The following is a 25,708-nucleotide window of genomic DNA, read 5'->3' as shown; positions in this document are numbered from 1 at the left end:
ATAGATAGAATCATAGATAAATAGGTACACTTAATTTAAAATTGCATCTGTTAGAAAAATTCTAGGTACATACTACATAATATTATTTCGCAGGAAAAAACTGCCATCTAGTAGTCATCTAATGAATTATTTAAGCAGAACAACTGTCAATTGTTTTAGATGATAATCATCACTACAACCTGAAAAAAATCGTTGATAAATAAATAAATAGTTGACACGACATTTCATTGAACAAAATAGTTAGACCTAATTATCATAATTAATATAATTAATTATAGTGTTCGAAACCGAGATGACTTTTTGTTGTCTTTGCGGCTTTGTCTATGCCTTGCTCTATTATTTTGCGCCTGCGCTTTTGATGGTCTACGCGACATAACATAAAATCATTTTGTGGAAAATTTGAAGTTTGTTGTTATTTGTGACAACTTATAATTCATAATTGTTTATGAAAGCTTCGTGATAATTACCTTTCCAGGCGTAAGGCTGGATTTTTCAGGTGTGGTTTGCCTGAATGCAATCGGACTCTATAGTTCGAGCGGTGTACGGTAGCCATCTTGGAATCGAACAAAGCTTCAGATGTGTAGTTTGTCTGTTTATCAATAATTTTTGTGCATTTTATTGTAAATAGTTTGTATGTTTAGGATATGTACGGAACGTTCGTCCATATGTGTAAATAGCTATGGCTGCGACAAGGAAATTACAAGGTAATTTGTTATGTTATCAGGTTATAGATTGATTGACCCTAACCGATGTAGGGACGTTGTCCAGGGCATAATCGTCGGTTGGCGACTACTCTGTAGTGTTCTGTGTCATGAGAACATCCAGTGTCTACTATTAAGCATTCTAATAACACACCTGTTATTCAAAAGCCGACTGCTGACAATGCCTTCTGGACGCCAGAATTGTACGAAAGTCAATAATATGAATCGTAGTTAGGTGAATTTAGTGTGAAATTGGAATTGAACAGTATTTACTGTCAATATATTATATTAGATTTTCGTTGAGTACAGCTTGGTGTGTGCAAGTTATTGAAAACGGGTTTCAGTGCATAAATAACGGAATATTAAATGTGGGGTGATAGGCTCGGGCACGGGGACCATCTGTTGTCCTTAGAGGTCAAGAACCTGTCGCGGGATGTTGCTAGAATTACGAAAAAACACATATCTGACACTTGAATAACCTTAGCGAGAATATTTTTCGAACTATTTTTTTGTTATTTATCACAGAAAAATACATTTATTTGCACAGTATTGAATGAATTTGTGTTTATTCTTAACATTTAATGGGTTAATTTGCATATTTTAACTCAGTAATTATGAATTTTTTTAGTAATTGCCAACATAACCTAACAGCTGCAAGAATGTATTGTGAGTTGAGCTGTTAGAATTTTCAATCAATAAGTTACTGTCGAATATCTAGAAAGATAACAAAGAAAAGCGAAAGAATGTATTCAGAATACAAATTTAATAAATAAATCAGTGTTATTATGTTTATTTATTAAATATAAAAAATTAAATTTTCATTAACATAAAATTAAAGAGGGTATTATTCCATTCGCTCTTAAATTTCAAGTACTAACAACATACAAACACAATTTCTACAATTAATACTCAATTTTCAGGCGAAATAGAACGTTGTTTAAAAAAAGTAACAGAAGGAGTTGAAACTTTTGAGGACATCTGGCAGAAAGTTCACAATGCGACGAACAGTAATCAAAAGGAAAAATACGAGGCGGACCTTAAGAAGGAGATCAAGAAACTGCAGAGGCTACGCGATCAGATCAAGTCGTGGATTGCCTCTGGGGAGATTAAAGATAAGAGTACACTATTAGAATTTAGGAAACTTATTGAAACAGTAAGTGTTTATTTTTTTTCTTATTAATTAGTCTGTATGTGTGAGGTAGATAATAATTTAGTTAGGATCAAATCATTGCTTGAATTTAATGGTATGTGTAGGGAGCACAAATGTACCCATAGCAACTAATAATAATATGTATGTGTTAGCGATAATTATATTGAAGTGATGCTGTTAATTGCGGGATTGTCGGGCTGTTGATAGCATGTTAGGTTGTAATCCAAATATATGTTAGTCACTTAACTGAACACATGTCTTATTAATCCTTGCCTGATATAGAGACTGAACATATCAATGTTTGAAAGACAAATGTGACTAAATGACAATAACTGCTTTGTACATAAATGATAGGCAATAACCATATTCGATGCCCAAAAAATATATAATTCTAGGTCTATTAAAATCATTTCAATCTTACAGCTAGATTCATTAAAATAGAAATTTTTTCAGGTATTTTAACTTTAAATTTGTCTACTGTAAAGTTCACGCATTGTCGCTTAGTCACGTCCTTTCAAGTCACCTTTCAAGCGTCGATATGTATTTATTATGAAGTGATCATTAATACTTAGGGAATTGTTCTTTATGCTATTTGTAATTGAATCTTCTCACAGAGTTCATAGTGTAATTTGGTAGCTGTTAGTGATATTTAAATTTAATTTAGGCCAATACTTAACTTACACAAGAGCATGTTATCTTATATTAGACCCAAATAAACAATTTAAATCTCATTACACAGTGAGAAAAAGAACAGAACGTATGCAGTTTTATATCTGAAACTCTTCTGCAAAGTGTATCCTTAGATTTTATAATAACAGTACAATATGAAGACAAAGCTTAATTTAAATATCAAAAAGAAAACAACTTTAAATAATGTGATAAATGGAGAAAAATTAAAAAATTATTGAATAATAAAACACATTTACGGAAATGTATGAATAAGATTATTATTTAGCGATTTCCTTGTATTGTGTTCTACAGGAAAATGGAATCCTACTACCAATTTCATTTTTATCTCTTTCAATACTAAAATATAAAGCTAAAATATATTTCTTACATAAAACAAGCTTACAAGTTTAGAAAAAAATATCCTTTCATTGTTTACTTCTACAAAATAATGTCTAAATAAAACCATAGACTTTTTCCAACCACCATCTAAAAATAGCAATATAACTGTGCGATCTTTGGGACTGTGACATATTTTCATGCTCAATGTAGAAAGCTATGAGAATATAATAATTATATGTTTTATGAGAAGAATATGTGACATTGAGAATCCTTTGTAAATGCAGTTATGAATAGTTGTCCTCCGTTAGTGTGAGAAAGTGAACCAAAAATAGTATTGTTCATATTTATTTAAGTTTATATACAAAACTATTGTTGAAATATGTACACTTGTCTTTAACAATATACTTTACTGTTGTGAGCATTGTAACCCATTCACAAATAACTTAAAAAATACATACATTAACAACATTAAAATTTTAACATGACAAAACATTCAGTAAAGACACTGCTTATATTTCATTATGTCTTTATCTTGATACTCACCAGACAAAGCATCCAACTAACTTAAACACCATAATCGATTCTGTGAATAGGCTGTCAATTATCAAATTTTATCAACACTCTTTGTATAAAAAAAGAAGTTAGTAAAACTAGCTATTACTAAAAACTAAAATTAGTTATTACTCTGAAATTGCTTGAATTTTATAAGTGATACTGGTAGCCTAGAAGGGACCGTCGCTCATGTCTTTGGCATTATTAATAGATTGTCTGCAGTATATTACCAATTTTGAAACAGTAATCTTTCAAAATTGAGTAATTAAGTATTGCATAAAAGTTTTTGTTAAAAATTTCTTGAAATATGCGTAATATATAAAATGATAATGTATAAAAAAAAAACTAAATTCAGCTTTTTGTTTTGTACAATATGCTGAAAAAAACAGGTCAAAAAAATTTTTGTAGTGTCAACAATCCAATAAACATGAGCTAGGTCAGAACTGTATAAAATACATTATTTACATTTACTTTATCTTTGAAGATTTCTGTTTTTTTAGCATTTGTTTGTACAGTTTCAAAAATGGACTTGTCATAAGTTAAGATAAACTTTGTTTTTATTGAGAACTATATTCCAGAGCCACTAGTTACTTGTATCTAAAACCCATATAACTAGGGTTTGCAATACTAACATAGATGTGTTAATGGTATCTCGTACCATGCCTTAATCCAATCACTAATGCTCTCAGACATTGACATTGACAGTGTGCTTATCATCAGTAAATATTTTGTTTTAATTATACTCCGATATTATAGCCTTTTTGCAAATTACTGTTTAAAAATATATCCAAAATATTAAAACTACTAAAAGAAAGAACAAAAACGTTTCAATCGATACTAAATTTTGATCCCTAATTCTTTTTCAGCAAATGGAGAGGTTTAAAGTTGTGGAAAGGGAAACGAAAACGAAGGCATACTCAAAAGAAGGGCTTGGGGCGGCACAGAAACTCGATCCTGCTCAGAAGGAAAGAGAAGAAATGTCATCATGGCTCATCTCGTCCATAGACGCTCTAAATTTACAGGTACAAAACAAGACAAAACTAAATTTGCTTGAATGTGTTTTATAAGTGCAGTAATAGTAAGTAATAGCAGTGGTTGGACCTCTCGTGAGTCCGCATTCGTAGGTACCACCACCCTGCCTATTTCTGCCGTGAAGCAATAATGCGTTTCGGTTTGAAGGGTGGGGCAGCCGTTGTAACTATACTGAGACATTAGAAGGTGGTGGTCTCAAGGTGAGTGTCGGCATTTACGTTGTAGATGTATATGGGCTCCAGTAACCACTTAAAATCAGGTGAGGTGTGAACTCTTCCACCCTACTATGAATTAAAAAAATTCTTCTGGAACTGCAGTGGAACCAAATGTTGTTGGCATGCTCATGCTTAACATGCTACGGAATCGTCGTCGTTGTAACCGTTATCTGTAGTTTTAACTAGCTCAGTCTGTGTACTGTTACCTTTTTATGGTTATCAACACTGAGAAATATAATCATTATTAATAGTATATGATAATTTAGATTTGAGTGATAGTGAAGACGTATTTGATTTTCAAGTGTTAAAAGATATTGCGAAAGACAATGTTGATTATAATTCTAACACATCAAGTAGTGGTTTTGAAATTATACTACCACAAAGAAGACGTATGTGGGTTATTGAAAGTGAAAGCGAAGATTTGCTGAAAGACTTAGATAACTGGTGCGAAGTCACAGAAGAATTAGATATTTCAGATAGAATAGATTTGAATTTTAAGTGTATCGCCAAAGGTCATCCATTGTACCCCATGTTTCTACAAATATAATTTTCGCTAACGAAGTAAATCCAGAATGCACATGGGAGATTGTCTCTAATGATATCACATGGTCAGTTACAAAGTTTTATCTTCTAAATTTATCTTCATTTACAAGAAGAAACTGTATAATAATATGTGTAAAATAGATAAAATCAAAACCGTTCTCGAGCACGTGTATTTCTTCTCGCTTTAAATAAGACGCCTTCACATTCATCCCCTTGTGAATATGTGCCAGAGTTGTTAGTAGGCAGTATTACAAAAACGTGCGTTAAAGGTTATGAATAAAACCCCATGCCTCGAGATTGTTTGTGGTATTCATATTTATGATGTGAATAGGTTCTAGTCACTACTTGATATCAGTTGGACTGTAAACATGTCTGTATCGCATTTATTAATTGTCAAATGAATTTCAAATTTCAGGTTGATCAATTTGAGTCTGAAGTAGAATCACTATTAGTGGGTAAGAAGAAAAGACTAGACAAAGAGAAACAGGACAGAATGGAGGAGCTCAAACTGAAACTGGAAAAACACAGGTTTCACATAAAAAAACTTGAAACGCTACTAAGGATGCTTGATAACATGTCTGTTGAAGTTGAACAGGTATATTTATGTTTAAATATAATGTACCTAACATATTTCAATTCAAAAATACTTAAGTTTCAATGTGAAAGTATTGAGTGAGGGGTTTTGATTACTGTGAATTTAAAAATATTTATACCCTGAATAGAATAACGAAATTGTGAAAAATGGTTGTACACGCGAGTTATTCAAAGATTTTTCACAATGCCGGACGTTTCAGACGAATTTCAGTTACCCTCGTCCAGCAAGCGATGAAAGCTTAGAGACTCGCGGCAACCTTAGAAAATACTATGTAAAATTGCAGATAAAAGGTATAAAGGAAGACGTGGAATATTACATAGACTCATCTCTAGAGCCGGGGTTCGAGGAGAACGACTACATATACGACGATATCCAAGGGCTGGACGAGATCGAGCTCAGCGGTGTAGGACCGTCCACCGATTCCAACAACAGCAATGGCTCCGCTGCAACTCCCAACAGTATACTCTCTGGTGAGTTTCGTCATTTCAGTTTATCAGATGCAAAGTAAAGCAAAGCAAATATAAGAAGTTTCAATGGGGAACTTTGCTACCATTGGCTCTGTTTGTTTTTTTAAATTATTGATATATTTTATAAATAAATTATAACAATTATAAATAAATCAAATCAGTATTATAATTGTAAAATGTATTATTAAAAATTTAAACTGATAGTAAAAATGAAATGAAAAATGAATGATGAGAATTTATGCTGCAAGTAGATTTAAACTTTGATTTCAATAAAAAGTCAAGTTAACTTGATCATTTCTTTTTTTTTTTAGATAATGAATAATGGATAAACGAATTTCTAGTTACCTTTACTCTTATTTTACTTCTGTATAGTTAGTATACTAGTACTTATTGTCCCATGCCTGAATTTATAGAGTATAAAACTTTTTATGAGAGAAAAATGTAGAATACATTATTAATATGTACTATTTCTTGAACGTGATTTACAGGAAATATTATTCCATTGGCTTTGATTTCTGAAACTTTTGGACATTTCACTCAAACAAAAGCGCATCTATTAAACTTTGTTATTTAAAAGTTAAATTTTGCCTTTTTCCAGGCACAAGTCCTGTAAGAACACCGACGTCAGAAAACCACAATCATTCGACAGATTCAATAGACATAGAAAAGAAAAAGAAAGAAGAGATTATACCTAAAGTAAGTAGAACTCAATTACTTATGTATCTATTAATTATAATACAAACGTTAACTCATACACATCAGCTGTTTCATTATTAACTATTTTTAATGTGGAGTTTGAGATTTTTCCGTATGATAATATAATTTCTTACTGTAATTTATTTATTTTCAAATGATTAGTTTTGGGTTCTGTGTTTTTCTCCTATATTTAATGTTTGATGATTATTTGAAAGTGTCCTTTTTGTCTGTTTATCGTGTTGTGAGTAATTACGTTCTCATAATTCATATAACATTGGGTTTAGAGTTAATTATTAATTCAACATGACAATATCAGGTCGTTTCAAGTTTATAATTAACTATATTTATGTTCTAACTAATTTATAACCTGTTCAAATCATAACACATTCAATTTAATTGGATTGCGTTTGACAGTGTACTGGTTAAATATTGAGATAGAGTTGACTTTAGTGGATAAAACTACACGGTATGTCCGTTTTTAAGTTTTAGTAAATTTTAATTTAGTTAATGAAATGTATTAAAAGGCATTATACTTTCTTAAGACATATTCATGAAATTTTGTCTTCACCTAGGCCCTGATGATTTCTTAAACTGAGCGACCAATGGCATTGAAGGGACGCGTTTCGTATATGCGTTTTCTGAACCGTTGTTGGTTATATACGTTGATTCTAAAACGAATCAAATACATGATATATTTGACACGTGTTATGTACAAAAGATGATAATAGAATATGTAAAGAGAAAAACGTAAATTAAAAGCTTTACCGAATTCGAAAACATGTATTAAATGATAATAGCACAAGGCTAGCTTTTTTACAAACTATTTTACTGGTATTAGGACATCTTGTGAGTCCGCGCGGGTAGGTACCAACAGCCTGCCTATTTCTGCCGTGAAACAGTAATGCGTTTCGATTTGTAACTATACTTAGATCTTAGAACTGATATCTCAAGGTGGGTGGCGCATTTACGTCGTGGATGTCTATGGGCTCCTGTACCCACTTAACACCAGGTGGGATGTGAGCTCGTCCACCCATCTGAGCAAAAAAAAAATAGGCTATTAAAACCAATAGATTGCGACACGAACCCAAAACCAATCTCCCCGAGAGCCCAGCAAAGTAAAGTGTCGCTTGTTGATTGCAGCCGGTAAAACCACTGCCGCTCCGTGCGGTGAACGCCAGCGTGGTCGGTAATAGCACGTGTAACGTTAGTTCCTTGCTCAATAACTCCGCAGCCGCAAGCAATAGGTCAGTCCACTCTGACGCATCTATTTTGATTTTACATCTTTGTTTTTTTTTTTTACCCCCACACGATGAAGGTCGAGGACGATTCCAGTTGCGTGGTTGTTTTTTTTTTTTGTTTTAATACAAGATTTTGACAGTTTTTTTTTTTTTTTTAGTTCTGGGGCAATGACTTAATCCTTGTAGTGTAGGCTTTTTTAATATTGTTTTTGAGTTTGAAGTTTTGTTTTTTTTGCGCTGTTTTAGATTTTTTTGTTTTATTTTCTCTTCGTACAAAATCGGCCTAGCGCCTCTGAAAATTATGCCAGTTACCTTCGCGTCATCCCACCAAATTCCCATGCTCCTAATTCCGAAAACATGTGAGTCGTCTATTATCAAAGGTGGCAATCTGTGCATTTGGACAAAAAAAAATTATTGATATGTCAATACAGATTGATTTGAATATAATCGTCTCCTTCAAAGAATACGGTTCAAAACATGCATTAAATAAAGGTTAATAGTTAACCTGTTATTTATCTAAGATGTCGTTCCGAAGAGTTTTGTGACTGCCAATGGAATACAAAGTCAATAATTCGTTTTTCTGATTTACCAATCATTGTCCAAAAGTCAGATTGCCGGCTTTGATAATAGTCGACTCATGTATCGTCAAATTTTTTTGTGTCGTCGAGTCCCTGAGATGATCCGAGAAGTTACTGGTCCGTTGTTTGTAGACGTCAGTCAATGGTTATGAGGAAGTCGCCCGTGAGGCCTGGATGTTGAGATGGTAAATATTTTGACACATGATAATTATTAGTTTCTCCACGATTTCTTCCTGCCAATGTCAATCCATGTCAATATTATCGTACGTGCGCTGAAATCGTCCTCGACTTCGGGAAAGCGAATTTTCAAAAGAAAACTATGAAAGAATAAATACGTGAACGTATTCATTTCACTGCATGCATTTTTTTCAGTACATATGAAAATTATTTTCGAAATCCACATTATTACATGATCTCGTTGATCGGTTTATTGATCTAGATCAGGGTTCCAGTCCCAGTCGGACTCGGATCGCTGTTAAAGTTTATTGGTAAAAGACTTAAATCTGCTAGTGTTCCATTTCCAGAATTTATACACAAGGAATTCCTAGGGCGTGGATTACGGGTTGCTTAAATAATAAATACAAATTTTAAAAAGAACAAACAAATATGTTAGGAAGAATTTCGAAAGTAATTTTCGTTATCAAATCAAATTCATGACGTTTATTTTTTTTATGTGACAACACTGGTCTGATATAATCTATGGAAATAAATGAATTTGGTTCGATCGAAGCATCGGCTGCATAGTCAGTTGTTTAGCAATGGTTATTAATAAAAAGTAGTATATTTGTATGACGGGCATTTTAAAATATTAAAATAAAATCGTCCTTGAAAACAATAATTTTACAAAAATGCACCTTATCCAATGGTTTCAGGGTCGATGCTTTAATAATACCGTATTTATGTATTTTATCCATCGATTGTCTGAAGTGTGTTGCTCTGGGAAATTTAAACGTTAAAATGAAACAAAACTTTTAAAGACAACAATAAAATTAAAACACATAAAAGAAATTTTTTAATTTAAAAATGTAACGACGTTAATATATTCAACAAAAATATATAATGAAAGAGAGATAAATAAATAAATAATTTAAAATGGAATTGGAAACGCTAAAACACAATTTTTATTTAAATTTAATTAATTGAATAATTTAAATTGGCAGTACCTTAACAACATGCGTCTGATAAAAGATACATACGACAGAGAGATGTAGTTGTAAGTGAATCGTGTAGAGATGAAGTTTAATAACGTGTATGTGTGTGTGCACGCGCAGTACGGGCGTATCTGGCGCGTCCACGCCGAGCAAGCCCGCGCCCAGCCCGCCGCCGCGACCCGCTAACAGCACAGGTAAATAAACGAATATACACTTTTTTTAATTATTCGATATAGGCAAACGAGTCAAGTGGAAGTCGAAGTCTCAATAAACGAATAAAAACTTTTTAAATTCGATATGGGCAAAGGAGTCCACCGGAAGTCGAAGTCTCAATTGTGTAACGACTGAGTTATCCGAGACAGAGACGCATGACTACTTCTCGGATTGTGTTACGACAAATAATGACGTAAACGTGCACAAAGCTGTTTCTCATCGTAGAACTCATATATTAAACCCGTGTGCCCAAAAAATAATCATTCGGTAGTCGGATTCAGAGTAGACTGTACGCTTCCTGTTATTTGAGACACGCTAATCTGTATTTTGTAGACGGTCAACACAGAACCTTGATTCTGCTAGGGTGACCCCGCACGAATTATTGCCATGACAGTTCCGCATTAAGTTTGACGCGAAGCCAAAAAAAAATTGTTGCTTGTTTTTTTTTTTATTGGCTATGCGATCGCGTCCCTTTCATCCGACTAGTATCAGAATGTTTTCGTTTCTATGTCAGAGGACGTTCAATAGTAATGTTCATTTTTAAAGCAAACTATGCGATCTATTCATACTATATCAATGTTATTAGTATTAATCGTTTGAAAACCCATAATATACTACCATTGTCAAATAACAATGTGCTAAAGTTTTCCTCGTGACATATTTGCTTTAGCTATGCTATCGCGTAGTAAATTTTATGTTCAGTAAATAACTTAAAAAAAATTACTCTATACATATACATATATATGATCAATTAATTTTTTTTTTTTACTAAATGTAATTACCGACGAAATACGACATAAAACGAACTGTAACGAGTTTTTTTTTTAAATCGAAATGCATCGCTTTATTAACGGAAACGTTGCGGTTATTATTAACGCTGTTATCTCCCGTACGATAGCGTACGGCGTATTGTTTACAAAACAAATAACATTATCGCGCGCCGCCCGTGAATGGAACGAGAACGCTGACATTCTCATTAGTACGGGCACCCGATTAATTCGTATTGGAATCGTTCCAAATTTCGAACACGGGGCACAGGAATTGGCTTTCGGCCAGCCTTATGACACGCCAGTCGCCAGGCTGCGTGGAACGAGGCGCTTGCCTCGGAACGAAACGAAAAATAAAACAATCGCAAAATGATTTCCCGCGTAAACGACCACTGAATATGGACGATGGTAAAAAATTAAAACGTAGGAATATTTTAAAAACGTGTTTTGTGCATGTGTGCTTGGAACTGTGAAATCTTAACTGATCTCCGGGTAGGTCGAGTTCTCTCGCCGCGTAGTTGTGTACCAATGTTTATGTTTCTTTTCAAGTTCACACTGTTTTGTTATGTAATCAATGTTTTGGAATGACGAGCGTTTTTTTTTTTTTTTAAATCTCTTCATCGCTTTCACCCAGTCCCGAAAATATTTGTATCGTAAGAACGTTGTGTACTACTTTGTGTTATATGGCGAGGCTATTTGTTGTAACTATAAACATTAAACAGTTACATTGATGCCTAAGAATAAATTTAATTATTTCAAACAACATTATGTGCTAGTGAATTTTTTTTTTTTTTTTTAGATTTATTGCTCAGATGGTTGAACGAGCTCAGAGCCCACCTGGTGTTAAGTGGTTACTGGATCCCATAGACATGTACAACGTAAGTGCCGCCATCCACCTTGAGATATGAGTTCTAAGATCTCAGTATAGTTACAACGGCTTTAGTAGGATATTTTTTTTAAATATATTTTTTATTGCTTAGATGGGTGAACGAGCTCACAGTCCACCTGGTGTTAAGTGGTTACTGGAGCCCATAGACATCTACAACGTAAATGCACCACCCACTTTAAGATATATTTTAAGTTCCTAAGTATAATTACAACGGCTGTACTTAGTGCTGTTTTTTCTGTTTTTTCAATAATATTTTGAAATGTTTCGCTTGTTCCTCACATAATATTGAAATGGGATCCGAAATGAATAGGATTGGCGCGCTTAATGGCTTGAGTATTGAATTCTTTTTTTTTATGTTCCTAAATTTGTATCTAAAATTCTGAATAAAATATATTTTGTATGTTTTAAGATAAAATTTAATTGCAATAATACGAAAAGTTAAAATATGTACACGTGCACTCAATAGCGTGAATTTAAGTCAAAGCGTCACAAATGCGTTTCGGTTTGAAAGGTGGGGCAGCCGTTGTAATGCAAAAACTGAAACCTTAGAACTTATATCTCAAGGTGGGTGGCGGAATTTATGTTATAGATGTCTATGGGCACCGGTAATCACATAACACCAGGTGGGCTGTGAGCTCGTTCACTCATCTAAGCAATAAAAAAAAAGATGGGTGATCGAGCTTACGGCCCACCTTCTAATAAGTGGTAACCCATAGACAATGTGTATGCCACCACCACCCACCTTGAGGCATGAAGTATTAGTCTACATTGTATTGTAAAATATTGTACGGGTTACGCCTTTTATACTACCAATTTGTAGATGATTCGCTTGCAGCCTATTAACGCCACTACTGAATACCCATCTTAAAAGATAATGTTTGAAGCTTCAATTACATCGAAACATGGCTATGGTTCCACTTAAATCAGCGCTCAAGTTTGCCTCGCGCCAAAAATAGATCACTTGTAGAGGGTAGTAATACAAAGAGAAAGAGAGAGAGAAAGAGAATTAATAAATTAAAAACTTTAAAACGTTTATTCATCTTCTTGTTTGCTAGAATATAAAATTTTGATCAAATGTTTATTGAAAGAAAAATGGACTAAAAATTTGCTGCACGTCTATGATGCATCAGAACTAATTATTGGAAATGTGCAATATTATGACATGTTTTAAGAAACCGATATCTGACTTAATTTGACTTATGCGATACTCTGACTCTATCCGAACTTTCCAAATGGAGTGAAAACCAGCCCGCATTTGTTATTTCTGTATAAATATGACTATTTTTAGGTGTTTTTATCACGATTTTTTACTGTCATTATGATATGCGTGGAATTTTTTAACAATTATTTTTATTCAGGGGCACAGCAAAGCCACTGCCTACTACGAATTAATAGAACCGTCAAAATGTTGTTACAGAAGTAGTCGAGAATGGTCCAGTATCAATCACAGCAGCGGTCAACACGACGACGACGCATCTACCGCCTCCCCCCACGCAGCAACCGCCCCCAGTAAGTATGTAGCTGCTCCTGTCCGCGATCATTGGAAACTTGAATAATGTTGTCAAGAAAACTCGCACCTACCGCATGTAACATGAACTGTATCCCAACAACAATATTCATATACTGAAAATAATCGAAAACAATATACAAAAAAAAAAGAAAAAAGAAACAGACTAGATTAGAGTAGGTAGACATAGACGTGGCGCCCCAGTTCAATCACCTTCAGTTACGGTCATTGACCCTACGGCTCTCAACTGTTTTTATGATGTGATTTTTTTCAAGAATATTTATATAAATTGCTCTGATCATAATAATGGAATTTTGTCCCCGTCCACGGTATTTGTGTGACATCATAACAGAATTAATCTTCATCGAATTATTTGACAACGAGCTGCTATTGGTGTATAGCGAACATAAACTAGCACGGTAAACTTTGCAACTGGTCCGGAGCTGAAAACGGGACTGAAGATATTGAGATGTTGCAAGTGACTGAAAAAAATTCCGAGTTGATTATTGTTGCAACTGATGCGAAGGCTCCGAGCTTACAACGTATTGCGGCTGGACTTTAGAACATACAATAATAGAAGAAACGTGACTCCAATGATTACGTGACTCGTGCCACCCAATCTCGGTACATTGCTAATATATCTATCCAGAGTCAAGACCAAAGTCCAATATTTAAATCATATTACAGCTGCACCGGTGTGTTAAGACGCTCAGTTTATTGTATAGTTGTTGTGTTGTGTTACAGACGTCGCGGAGTACATCGTCGAGTGGCGGCGCCAGCGCGAGCGTGACGACGTCCCCCCTCACCGTCAACGGCCCCCCTCCCTCCGCGCATCACACGCCGCACCACGCGCTCAACAAGTACAACATTTTTCATGGCCTTTTATAATACTGTGCAGTGTAGTGGTCTTCACTGGTGGTAGGACCTCTTGTGAGTCCGCACGGGTAGGTACCGTACCACCATCCCGCCTATTTCGGCCGTGAAACAGTAATGCGTTTCGGTTTGAAGGGTGGGGCAGCCGTTGTAATTATACTGAGACCTTAGAACTTATCTCAAGGTGGGTGGCGCATTTATGATGTAGATGTCTATGGGCTCCAGTAACCACTTAACACCAGGAGGGCTGTGAGCTCTTCCACCCTCTTAAGCAATAAAATAATAATAAAAACTAGTTAAACAACCCTATCGGTATTATAGAAGTCATTGGAACCCATACATGTGAATGCTTTTATACCCGCCTTGAAACGTGAAATCTCATTCTATTTTATTCTATAAAATAGATAATATAAAGTGGAACTCTTGAAAGTTTTATTATGTTAAAGTATTAGAATTTGTCAACATCAGCCCAACAGTTTTTGTCGGTTGTTATTCCGATATAATTTCAAAAAGATTTCAGGTTGCGATGACAATACTGCAATTTTTCACAACCAATATAAAGAGATGTCAGTATAAGTACATTTATAAAATCATACCTTTGAAATTAAATACAGGTGGAAATCCAGAACACAGTGAAAACAAAGTGTCTGACTATGATGTGTGTGTATTCCAGTGGACGAGTGAGCGAGACGTCGAGCATGTCGGCGGTGAGCGCGTCGAGTGCCACGAGCGCGAGCAGTGCGGCGCACAACACCGCCTCGCTCAAGAGCATGGCGCAGGAGGCCGTGCACCGCGCCGGTCTGGACCTGCACCACCAGGTGCGCACGCACCCTGCCCATTATATAGCAATTGGTTGTAAAGATGAGGCGTATTTCCGCTACCGGGTTTTCACATATATTTTTTTATTGCCTTTGTAGGCAGACGAGCATACGGCCCACCTGATGGTAAGTGGTCACCGTCGCTCATAGACGTCAGCAATGCCAGGGGCAGAGCCAAGCCGCTGCCTACCATTCACTTCGAAATAGACGCCTTAAAACGAGCACCGGTCACCTTTCCCGTCGAACCCTTCGCTTGCGACGAAGAGCCCGACGAGTAAATTAACCCCCAGACACAGCCCACTGAGTTTCTTGCCGGATTTTCTCAGCGGGTCGCGTTTCTGATCCGGTGGTAAATTCTGCGAAGCACGGCTCTTACTAGGGTTTGTGTTAGCAACGTTGTGAGGTTTGAGCCCCGTGAGCTCACCTACCAGTTAAGGTTACGCTGAAATAGCCTCTCAAGGCTCTCAGCTTAGGTAGGAAAAAAAGAAGAAAAAAAACATCCAAGCAAAAAATACTTGCAAGCATGAAAGTACAATATTTGCTGAAGTCGGATGCTCAAAAAACTTGAACACCCACATGAAAATACTGCATAGGAAAATGATTCATACCCTATAAGGAATAAAAAACAATCGAATTTGTGAATAAAAAATACTTTGAACTTCAAAGGTTTTTTTATTTATACGATTTTGCTCCTTATTCATCATGGAATACGGTTGAATTCCTATGCAAGTATTTTCAAATGTGAACACCGCGGCATCTCAAGGAGTAGGTACGCATACGGGGCTTGACACGCAGGGAGTGGGTTACCCAACCCGAGTATTTACGATGAAAGCCGAACGCATGAACCGAAAATTCAATGCACATGCCACCGATCGTGTCGGAAACTTGTCAATCAATAAGCAAACATAACCGAAACAAAATTAGGAGCAGAATTGCGTAAACATGCATTCATAAAAAATCTTTGATACTAACAGATACTTTCAAGTATTTTTAAAACCTGGTTTTTGACTCTGATATTTTTCCGTACTCGTACCTAGAAGCCCTGGTATTTAATTTTGCAAGTATCGCTCGCTCATCGCTTATTGGTTGCCCCACTCTTACAGTAACAAAGCTATTTGCATTAGTAATGTTTTAATGTTGTCTTCTGCAGAACACGAGACGGAGTACGGCAATAGCGCAAGCGCACATTCCGCCACTATTAGGAGTCGCGCCCTTAGGACCGCAGCCACTTGACTCGGTGAGTACAACACGATCCAAACATTATTTAAGGCTTTTAGAAAATTTGTGTACTCATGGCTGTGCGATGCAAATATTCGAAAAAGGAGAATTAAGTATATACTTATTCTTTCATAGTAGACAGACAAGCATACGATTCACTTGACAATGTCAATCATCTCTGACAATGGTGACTAGGTAGACACAATGAGACCTTTGCCTGCTGTTAAGGACCCCTCAATTCTTGTTATCACACATCATCTCTTACCAAACGTAACTCTGATTTAAAATTTTCTAAATGTATAGAATGTAACAAATAACAAAGCAAATGAATGTTTGTTATTGATCTATGGACGCTCGTGCGTCGTTTCGTTTATAGTATTGAAACATGGGACATGTGTAGTTTTCGTTGCTACGAAAGTTTGTCGTAACATCATAAACATAAAGCAGACAGCGAGAAACAAAGTGTACATATTTATATATTATAAAATGGTGCGCGTGCAACTTGGTGCACGTGAAAGAAGTGAATCTTCTTTTGCGGTGTGTAGTATTCTGGTTTTCTTCATTTTTCATCCTTAAATAAAATTTATATTGTGATGGGGAATGCTGTGTATAAGACAAACAACGTCTTCACCATTTATATAAATTTTCAATTATGTATAGAAATATAAATATTTTTTTTTAATCCTTCATTAAAAGTAAAATATAAGGTAGTTAATATGTTACTGCAATCTAGAGGAGCAATGAGAAACCAATAACTAGCCATCAAGTGGCCGACGCCCGTAAACAGAGTGTGTGTAAAATAAACAATCTATCTCGTATTCGCTCTCAAAGAGCGAGTGGTTCGCGAGACGCTTTGTCTATTTTCTCACTCTCACTCGTCCTAAATTTTATCTTTTCTCTCTAGCCGTAACGAATCTGTCGCGATTGAAATTTTACTCTCAACTCGCCTAAAAAAGTTTCACTTCAAAACCTTGTGTACCCATTTCAAGTTTAATGTAACAACAGTAGGAAAATAAAATGTTATATTCATTGGTGTAAATATTTTCCAGGGCCATCAAGTACAGTTCCAGATGATGGAGTCAGCGTTCTATCACATGCCCCACCCTTCAGACTCGGAACGTACAAGGGTCTACTTGCCTAGGAACATTTGTCGGACTCCTGAATATTACAATCAGGTAAACTAATGCTTACTTAGAGTAAAATACACATCTTAGAGATCCTAGTTTCGATTCTGTATATGACTGACTTTAGTTGATAATAAAGAGCCGAGGTTACCAAGATTAAGGATAGATGATATATGCAAAAAGATTGCTGGTGGTAGGACCTCTTGTGAGTACGCACGGGTAGGTACCACCACCCCTCCTATTTTCTGTCGTGAAGCAGTAATGCGTTTAGCTTTGAAGGGTGGGGCAGCTGTTGTAACTACATATATTGAGACCTTAGACCTTGCCATGTTTGGTAATGTTGTTAATAGCTTTGATGACTACACTGTTCTATACATATTGAAACAAATTGAAGATCAATATATATTTAGTAAGTCCTACTTTGGAGCCATTTGATGCATGTTTATTTATTAATTTCCATAATAGTTTCTGATACATTTGATCCAATGCTTATTTAATTTCAACAACAATGATAGTTTAATATTTCCAGGTGTTATTACCCCATTCGGACACGGTAGAGTTCTTCCAGCGGTTGTCGACGGAGACGTTGTTCTTCGTGTTCTACTACATGGAGGGAACGAAAGCGCAGTACCTCGCAGCGAAAGCGCTCAAAAAACAAAGCTGGCGCTTCCATACTAAATACATGATGTGGTTCCAGAGGCACGAGGAACCAAAAGTCATCAACGAGGAATATGAACAGGTTCAGTTTAATCATCATGTATTAGCAGCAAAATTAGTTATAAATATTTTAACTGTGCTGGGATTGATCGGTCGATCTGTTGTGCACATTCTTTTCTAATCTGCCTGTGAAACACAAATTGTAATATGTTTTAAGCATTTTCTTCTAAATTCGATTTTTACAAATCACTGGTTATTTTGTAATTACAATTTACCCACTACACAAGTATTTATGTTAAGTTTAAGTTTGCTAACTAACTTGTGTACTTGCTACCGTATACCAAGTAATATGGAGCTTACCAAACTTTAAGGTTCATGTTCTGGCATTACACAAGTACACGGATTTTTGTCAATGCTTAAACATTCAAACATTAGGTTATAGGCGTTAGAAAAAAAAATCAGATGTTATGTCTGGAATCCCCAGCTGCTATATCTTGAAAAGTGGATAGCTCGTAGGACTTTTGTTTGTAAAAGATACTTCTTCAGCTTTACAGAAAAGTAACTGTTCCTTTAGTAGGTACCACCGCCCTGCCTATTTCTGCCGTGAAGCAGTAATGCGTTTCGGTTTGAAGAGTGGGGCAGCCGTTGTAAATATACTAAGACTTTAGAACTCATATCTCAAGGAGGGTGGCGGCATTTACGTTGTAGATGTCTATGGGCTCCGATAACCACTTAACACCAGGCGGGCTGTGAGCTCTTCCACTCATCTAAGCAATAAAAAAAGCACTAAAAATATTTTATCCATTTATTTGTAATGTTTTAGGGCACATACATCTATTTCGACTACGAGAAGTGGGGCCAGCGCAAAAAGGAGGGCTTCACGTTCGAGTACAAGTACTTAGAGGACCGAGACTTGAATTGAACCTGCGTCACCGAACCGCCGTCCGCACTCGCGTCTACTACACACCACCTGCGCGCAGACCACTCGATAACTATACACGACATTCCTATATTTAGGAAATTTTTAGTTGTAATTACCAAAAAATACTTATGATAAAACAACTCGCACCGTTTTTTCTGTATGTGCATACGGGAAGCCAGCCGTGTCATTCGAAATTGAGCACGCACCGGAATGCTCACAGGTTGGAACTCGTGTGTACGTGACGTGTTCACGAGCGCTCACGTTTGTCAGACCGCGGTTCCGCCGTTTGTCAACGTAAGCTAATAATAAAAAACATGTACCTGAAATAAATTTCATGGACTGGTATTTATATAGAGACAATGTTATGACGATGGTTTTACGGGAAAGATGTTTTAATGAACGTCGCATCGAGACGATGGAAACGGATCGCGATGTCAACGCGAGGGAACCTGAAGTTACTACTACATTATGATCCACGATAATAGCGTCGACCGGGACTAGTGATGCTATCGATAGTTTTATATCGATGTAATACTTAAACGGCTCGATTCTATTATCGATTTAAATGTTCGGACACGAGATTTTTTTTGTTAATCATGAAGAAATCTTTTGTATAAACAGCTTTCTGGCAGTCAGTGATGTAGTGTTGTTGTTGTTTTTTTTTTTTAAATAATTGAACAAAAAAGCGAAAGATATCATGTGATGCAGTATATTTAGTCAGCCGTGCGCGGTCGTTAAGAACTAATGTGATATTGTTATAAGCTCGGAACATTCTTGGACTACTGTTAGATAAATTGTGAATGTGTGAAAGGCGTTGCGTGCGTAGCTATAAGAGGTTCGATGTTGACAATTTAATAGTTTAGAATGTTGTAATTGCCTAGTCTGAATTCCGATATACGAACTTATCCAATAGTTTCTTTCGAATCAATTTATAGAATTGTACAGTTTGCAAAAGCGTTGATGAATATAATAGACTTTTTTCCTAATATACAATGAGGTCTTTGAGTGACAAATACCTTCGCACTGTCTGTCACTCAAAGAACTATAAATAATCGATAATCGCGGATGATTAACGAATATCGATTTCTCACATACACTATCGATACTTAAGTTGTTGACACGATGTTTTCATTAGTTTTATAATACAAATTAATAATTGAACACAACCACCACAATACTATAGATCTGTATTTTTAGTATTCCATGTGTGATCTCGTGTTTAGTGAATTACACGCTCCGAGTTTGTTCCGAGACGTTTTTATAACTTCTGCTTTAGACGTTAAATTTTGGTTTTAAGCGCTGCGACGTGTGCTTCACTTAGACTTGTTACGAATCTAAAATTTCATAATGAATGATAAAGCATAATCTGTAATTGTTTTTGTCTACGTGCGATTAGGTAATCCAATATATATATATAAATATAGGCGATTTTTATATTTGAAAAAACGGCAGACATATGTTTTGTAAATATTGGAAAATTTCAAAATTAGGCTCGATTTATACCAGATGAGTTTCTCGAATACAAGATGAGATTAAGTTATTATCGGTGGCGGGGCGTTTTGTGATCCGCCGTGGAGAGGTTTCCACCACTCTGCCAATTTCTGCTACAAAGCCGGGACAATGTAATTCAATGTAATTGAAGACTTTTCCTCATGCCTCACAGTGCAGGCTTTCATGTTATGATGTCTGCGTGTTCTGGATACCATTCTAATACCAGGCTGGTCGTGAACATGTTTACTACGATAAAACAAGGTCGAACTTTGATATATGTATAGCTTCTGACTCGTCATAGACAAGGAGTTTTACTACACTCTTTTCAAACGACAACATAATGTTTGTTTACACTTATCAAAATATTATCGAGTGCTATTCTCGCTTGTACCTAGTCAGGTCATAAATTCTGTCACATGTTTAATGTAAAATAATTGAAACAAGTTTATTCATTAGGTAACCATTCATATACCAAAATGAACTTAACAAAACATAGATTCTTATGACACTAAAGTTTATTCAAAATGACCTCCGTGATTTTGAATACAGGCCTTTAGACTTGCGCAAAACATCACTTCCCAATGTAATGTGATATGACATCACTTTTACAGATAGGTGATATTACTCGAAAACATTACACATCACTCTTAACATTACTCGGTGCGTTCAATAGATACTGTGACGACGAATACATTGTATCTATACACCCGAATCATTACTTAAGTGATGTGTTCATACACATCACTTAGGTAATGATGTGTGTCATTACAGTAGTGTATTACAATACAAAGTATGAACTTTGTATTGTAATACACTGTTATATTACTTGACAGATTGACTTACTTAATAATATAATAATTTTATTTTTTACTTAATATAATTTATTGTGGGATGAACGGATTTCATATGGCGACTTAGACTGCAAATTGAGCTCGACAATAATGTTAATATACGAGAGCAGTAGATGCATTGTTTCGGCGCGATATCCTCAAAGTGCATCCAAGGAGGACTGTACTTTCATTTAGACGCCGTTCTTTCTTTCACTTATTAAACACGCATTAAAACAAATAATAAAACTATCTTCAAACAAGTGCTTAAGTAATTCAAATCAAACACAAAAATTAATATGAAATATTACTAAACAATTACGAGCGACTAGCGATTTTACAAAAGTTGCGAACAAAAAATTAAGTAAGTACTTGCGGGGAGCTACCGGCTGGCCGCATGAAAAATATAAACACAAATACCTATATTAAAATTCAGACGTACCATAGGTATAAAAATGTACCTAGCGGCCAGGACATACGGTTCAAAATCACTAGGAATAATTCCGTGTCGCTTGCTCATTTATTTTGCGTCGATCGGTCTGTCTCGCTCGCTCGGTTCCGTTCGTGTATTAAGCAACATTACACGACAAAGAAAGAAACATGTTGGGTGATGGTGTGATGTTTGTTTCCTTCGCGTAATGTGTGATGTTGCATTACATCGTAGAGTAATATTACCCGAGTAATATCACTCGCATTACTTACACATGTCTACAGGCCTTCATCTGCGCGGCCAGTCGTCTATCGCAGCACGAACGAGGTCCATGTCAATATCGGCGGCTGCCTTAATCAAGGATGTCTTGAGTGACTCCAAATTGGGATGAGACTTTGAGCACGCCTTTTTTTTTTTTTTTTAGAGATTTTATGACCTGGTAACTAAGACCTTTAAGTCATGTCTTATTTTACTTTATATTCTTAATTTTATGAAAAATGATAATATGGAGTGAAATGAAATGAAGATGATTAATTTGAGACATTAATCAACTGGGATGAAATTTAATGAAATGAAATGATATGGGATGAAATATAATCGCAGTAAAATGGTGGTTATTTACTGAGATTTTTTCAGTGGACTTTTTGGAGGAACCCGAGAAGTTACGTCCAGCAGCTTTGTTTCATTTTCCCACATTTGTGCACTTTCACAGATATTAAACGGTTAATAAACCACCATTATTACACATTTACACCTGAAGAAACACTAAATAGACAAAATAAAACAAATCACACAACTTCACTCCTCGCGTTCCCGCCAAAATCTGAGCACGCCTTTTCCTCCAAGTGTTGCCATATCTTGTAATCTAACGGATTCAAATCTGGACTGGAGGAGGGCCAGTCTTCGTGCCGGATGAAGTCGATTTCACGCGCCGCCAACCAGTCTTGTGTGCTCTTCGCTCTATGAGCTGGCGCCGAATCTTGTTGGAATACCCAGTGCCTGTTATTGAACATGGTATGAGAAACAGGTTCCACAAGGTTCGTCAGGACTGTATTTTGATACACAACTGCATTCGTTTTTACACCTTTCTCACAAAAATGTACCTCTGTTAAGCCCCAATAAGAAACTCCCAACCATACCATGAGCGAGGATGGAAAATGACCTCGTTGGACACGCGGAATACGGTTGCTCGCTTCTTCACTACTGTGTGCGTACACCTTATCATTTTGTTTGTTGTAGCTCTCTTCTACGGTAAAAATTTTTTCATCCGAAAAAAGAATTTCCCGATATTTTTTTCCCGCGTACCGCTTCAACAAAGCGCCACATCTCTTCAGTCTCGGGTCCATTAGACGAGCATTCAAACGATGTCCTGTTTTTCTTCGATATGCCCGAAGCCCTAAGTCTTCATTTAACACCCTTTTCACCGTGGTTCTGCTTAACCCCATCTGAAGGGCCAACAGTTTCTGCTTACGTTTGGGATTTTTTTGAATTCGCGCCTTCACAGCTTTTATCACTGCTGGAGTCCTAACAGACCGAGGGCGACCACTTCTTAACCTGTCATCTACACTAGAGTCTTCATTGTATCGTTTGATGGTACGATAAACGAATCTTTTGGTTATATTCAAAATTTTCAGTATGTTAAAAATTTGAATTGGCGCGTAACCGCAACGATGCAACGCAAGAACTGCAACACGGTCTTCTTTAAGCGTCCACTCCATATTTAAAAATGAGTAAAATTCTAAAAGTATACATTTTTATTTTCATGAACAATTCGAAATTCGAATTCAATAAACTTTTTTGTGGCCAGCATTCTAAAAGAAAAGTTTTTACTGTGTGACAATACTTATGACCTGACTAGGTATTAAAAAAACTGTACTTGTGTAATGAGCCCTTGTTTTAGATTTTGTTAACTGTTATTGATTTCTGATAGAAAACTGATTTGGTAATGAAATTCTTTGTGATGCACACGTTATGTCTCTGTATAGTTTATAAAGTGTTAAGTAAAAACAGTGTGATCCTGTTTGCTGCGGCTGTGTGTACGCTTTTCCATCTCGAATGCTCGATAACAAGGTGTTATAAATAATAGTATTATAATTGTAATAGTGTAATCGCAAAATATGATTTATTTTATTATTGTATGAAAATAACATCGAAAAATACGATACGTACGTTTTAATTAGTTAAGGATCGATATAATCAGCTCAAATGTTTTATGTACAATTGTATAATTTAAAGAAGTTAAAAAAAAAAACATGAAAAAAAACTAATTTATTGTAAACATAATGGTTGAACATACTAATGATTACTTTGTATGATGTTGTAATATGTGATATTGCTAGTTATGTTCTAGATGTAAAAGCGTATGACGTTAGCGTTAGCAAAGACCTCCACAGTGCATACTGCCAGATTAGAAGCGTTCGTCGTAAAATGATCGATGTCAACACCGAAACATCGTTTCCATACAGTGAAACCATAGTATAATGTTTGCATTTTCAAAAAAAAAAAAAAAACTATGTGTGCCCTTCGCTTTGCTTGGCGGTCTCGTTTGAACCACGTCAAGTTTGACGCAATACTTTTTGGCCGAAACGAATGTGGTATTTATAATTGAAAGCCAAAAAATGTCGTATCAAATGTTCGAATTTGACTCGTACTGTCTGTGAAGTGGTGAAGCAAGCGCCGGGCACAGATCGTTGTTGAAAGCGTCCTTGTATATGAGTAGAGACGTGCAGCTAAGTGTTTGTGCGGAGACGCGTGTGTACATAGGGATGTAGGACGTCGCGGGACACTAGTTAGCGGTTACAGTGCGCGATCTCGTTTATTCCGTGCGTGATGTTGATAGTTTTCACTTTTGTAAAAAGTCTATCGTGAGAGCAGATGAAATGTGGTAAATAATAATTTAAAGAATATCTGTACAGTTCTATTTGTATAGAAATAATAAATAACGATTAAAAATAATTAAAACATGTTGTGATTTTCTTCTTGAAGGTTTAGTTTTAAGTCGTTTGAGTCGATATTTATAAATATATATATATATAGAGTTGTGCCCGCGCCGTGTTTAATGGCGTCGGACATTTTAAGCATTTCATTTTTTTTATTTATTTTTCTATTGAAAGGAATGACTGTTTACTTTGTAGAATAAACAAATAAGAAGCATTTATAAATTTTGTTTATTTTAGGAGGAATGCGGCGACCATCAATGTATAAAAAAATATAGTCTCAAAGTTTATATTTCGGAAAACTTTCGAGTAATTAGTACTGACATGGAGAGCCGAGCTTCTTGACACGTAATGTAAGAAAATTTCAAACCGGTACGAATGATTGGTTCGCAGAAGTGGGCATGACGGTAGTACTCGCGCATGAGTGCTACTATTAAACTTAACACAAAAAACAAAAAGTATCAGTCTCCGTATCCACAATTTATAGACGATCATAAGGTACTAGTAATGCAAAATGTATTTAGTACAAATTCAGAAAATTTTATATTTTTTACTCCGAAATTCTAACTAGAAACCTCATGGGTTATTGTAAGTCACGTGGCCTCGCTAGAGCCAATAGTAACGCGGCAAGCAAGAACGAAGACAGCTGACGATATGCACTCTCTCTCACACTACAGCTTGTCTATAGCAGTACAGGCCCGTACCCATCCATTATTTGTTTGATCACCTGGCAGGTAGAAAGCCCTACCGAAATGATCTGTCTTTTTGGGAATCTTATTTTTTAGCTATAAATAACACTCCATTAAAATTTCAAGCTGCCTCAAAAACATTTTTTATAATTTTTTGCAAAAATTTTTTGCACGCGTCTGTCAATGTTACAACCCCGATTAAATTGTCTGGCTTATTTTTTTTCGTATTTATTAAGTATTACACTGCAACATATATAAATTGCGTATTGCCTCAAATATATTTTTGGGGAAAAAAAATTAATATTTTTAAAAATGTAGGGGTTGATTTAGCCCCGCTACTCACCAGCCAGGTCTGCAATTCCGTGTTGGAATATAATAGGAGAGGTATGTGACAAGTTTTCAGCTTGCCTCAAATACCTAC

The 25,708-nt window shown here is 35.7% G+C and overlaps 1 protein-coding gene across 3 annotated transcripts; it reads left to right on the top strand.

The window, feature by feature from the left end:
• Positions 1-302: 302 nt before the first annotated feature.
• On the top strand, positions 303-24,625 carry LOC101737241 (CCR4-NOT transcription complex subunit 3). 3 transcript variants are annotated; one of them, XR_005244946.2, is made up of 16 exons: positions 303-704; positions 1,622-1,854; positions 4,278-4,433; positions 5,617-5,796; positions 6,080-6,266; positions 6,862-6,959; positions 8,100-8,203; positions 10,047-10,120; positions 13,213-13,304; positions 14,047-14,162; positions 14,849-14,993; positions 16,144-16,230; positions 17,261-17,386; positions 17,865-18,074; positions 18,816-20,792; positions 23,521-24,625. XR_005244946.2 is itself a non-coding variant. In XM_012697968.4 (15 exons), exons 1-15 carry the CDS (start codon positions 680-682, stop codon positions 18,912-18,914), a joined length of 2,016 nt encoding a protein of 671 aa, XP_012553422.1. In that variant the 5' UTR covers positions 332-679; the 3' UTR covers positions 18,915-24,625. The 3 variants fall into 3 exon arrangements, 1 of the variants encoding a protein (XP_012553422.1); XR_001140334.4 differs by having other exon boundaries at positions 320-704; positions 5,996-6,266; XM_012697968.4 differs by having other exon boundaries at positions 332-704; positions 5,996-6,266; positions 18,816-24,625.
• Positions 24,626-25,708: the final 1,083 nt, after the last annotated feature.

This window comes from Bombyx mori, chromosome 8, assembly GCF_030269925.1.
Source record: "Bombyx mori chromosome 8, ASM3026992v2".
In the NCBI taxonomy this organism is placed as follows: domain Eukaryota; kingdom Metazoa; phylum Arthropoda; class Insecta; order Lepidoptera; family Bombycidae; genus Bombyx; species Bombyx mori.
Note: the sequence above shows the minus strand (reverse complement) of the source record. Positions and strands in the feature narration are given on the sequence as shown.

Coding starts and splice junctions, on each gene's coding strand:
- LOC101737241 (XM_012697968.4), top strand. CDS start 680: ATGGCTGCGACAAGGAAATTACAAG. Junction 13,305..14,046: donor CCACGCAGCAACCGCCCCCA/GTAAGTATGTAG, acceptor GTTGTGTTACAG/ACGTCGCGGAGTACATCGTC. Junction 14,994..16,143: donor GTCTGGACCTGCACCACCAG/GTGCGCACGCAC, acceptor TGTCTTCTGCAG/AACACGAGACGGAGTACGGC.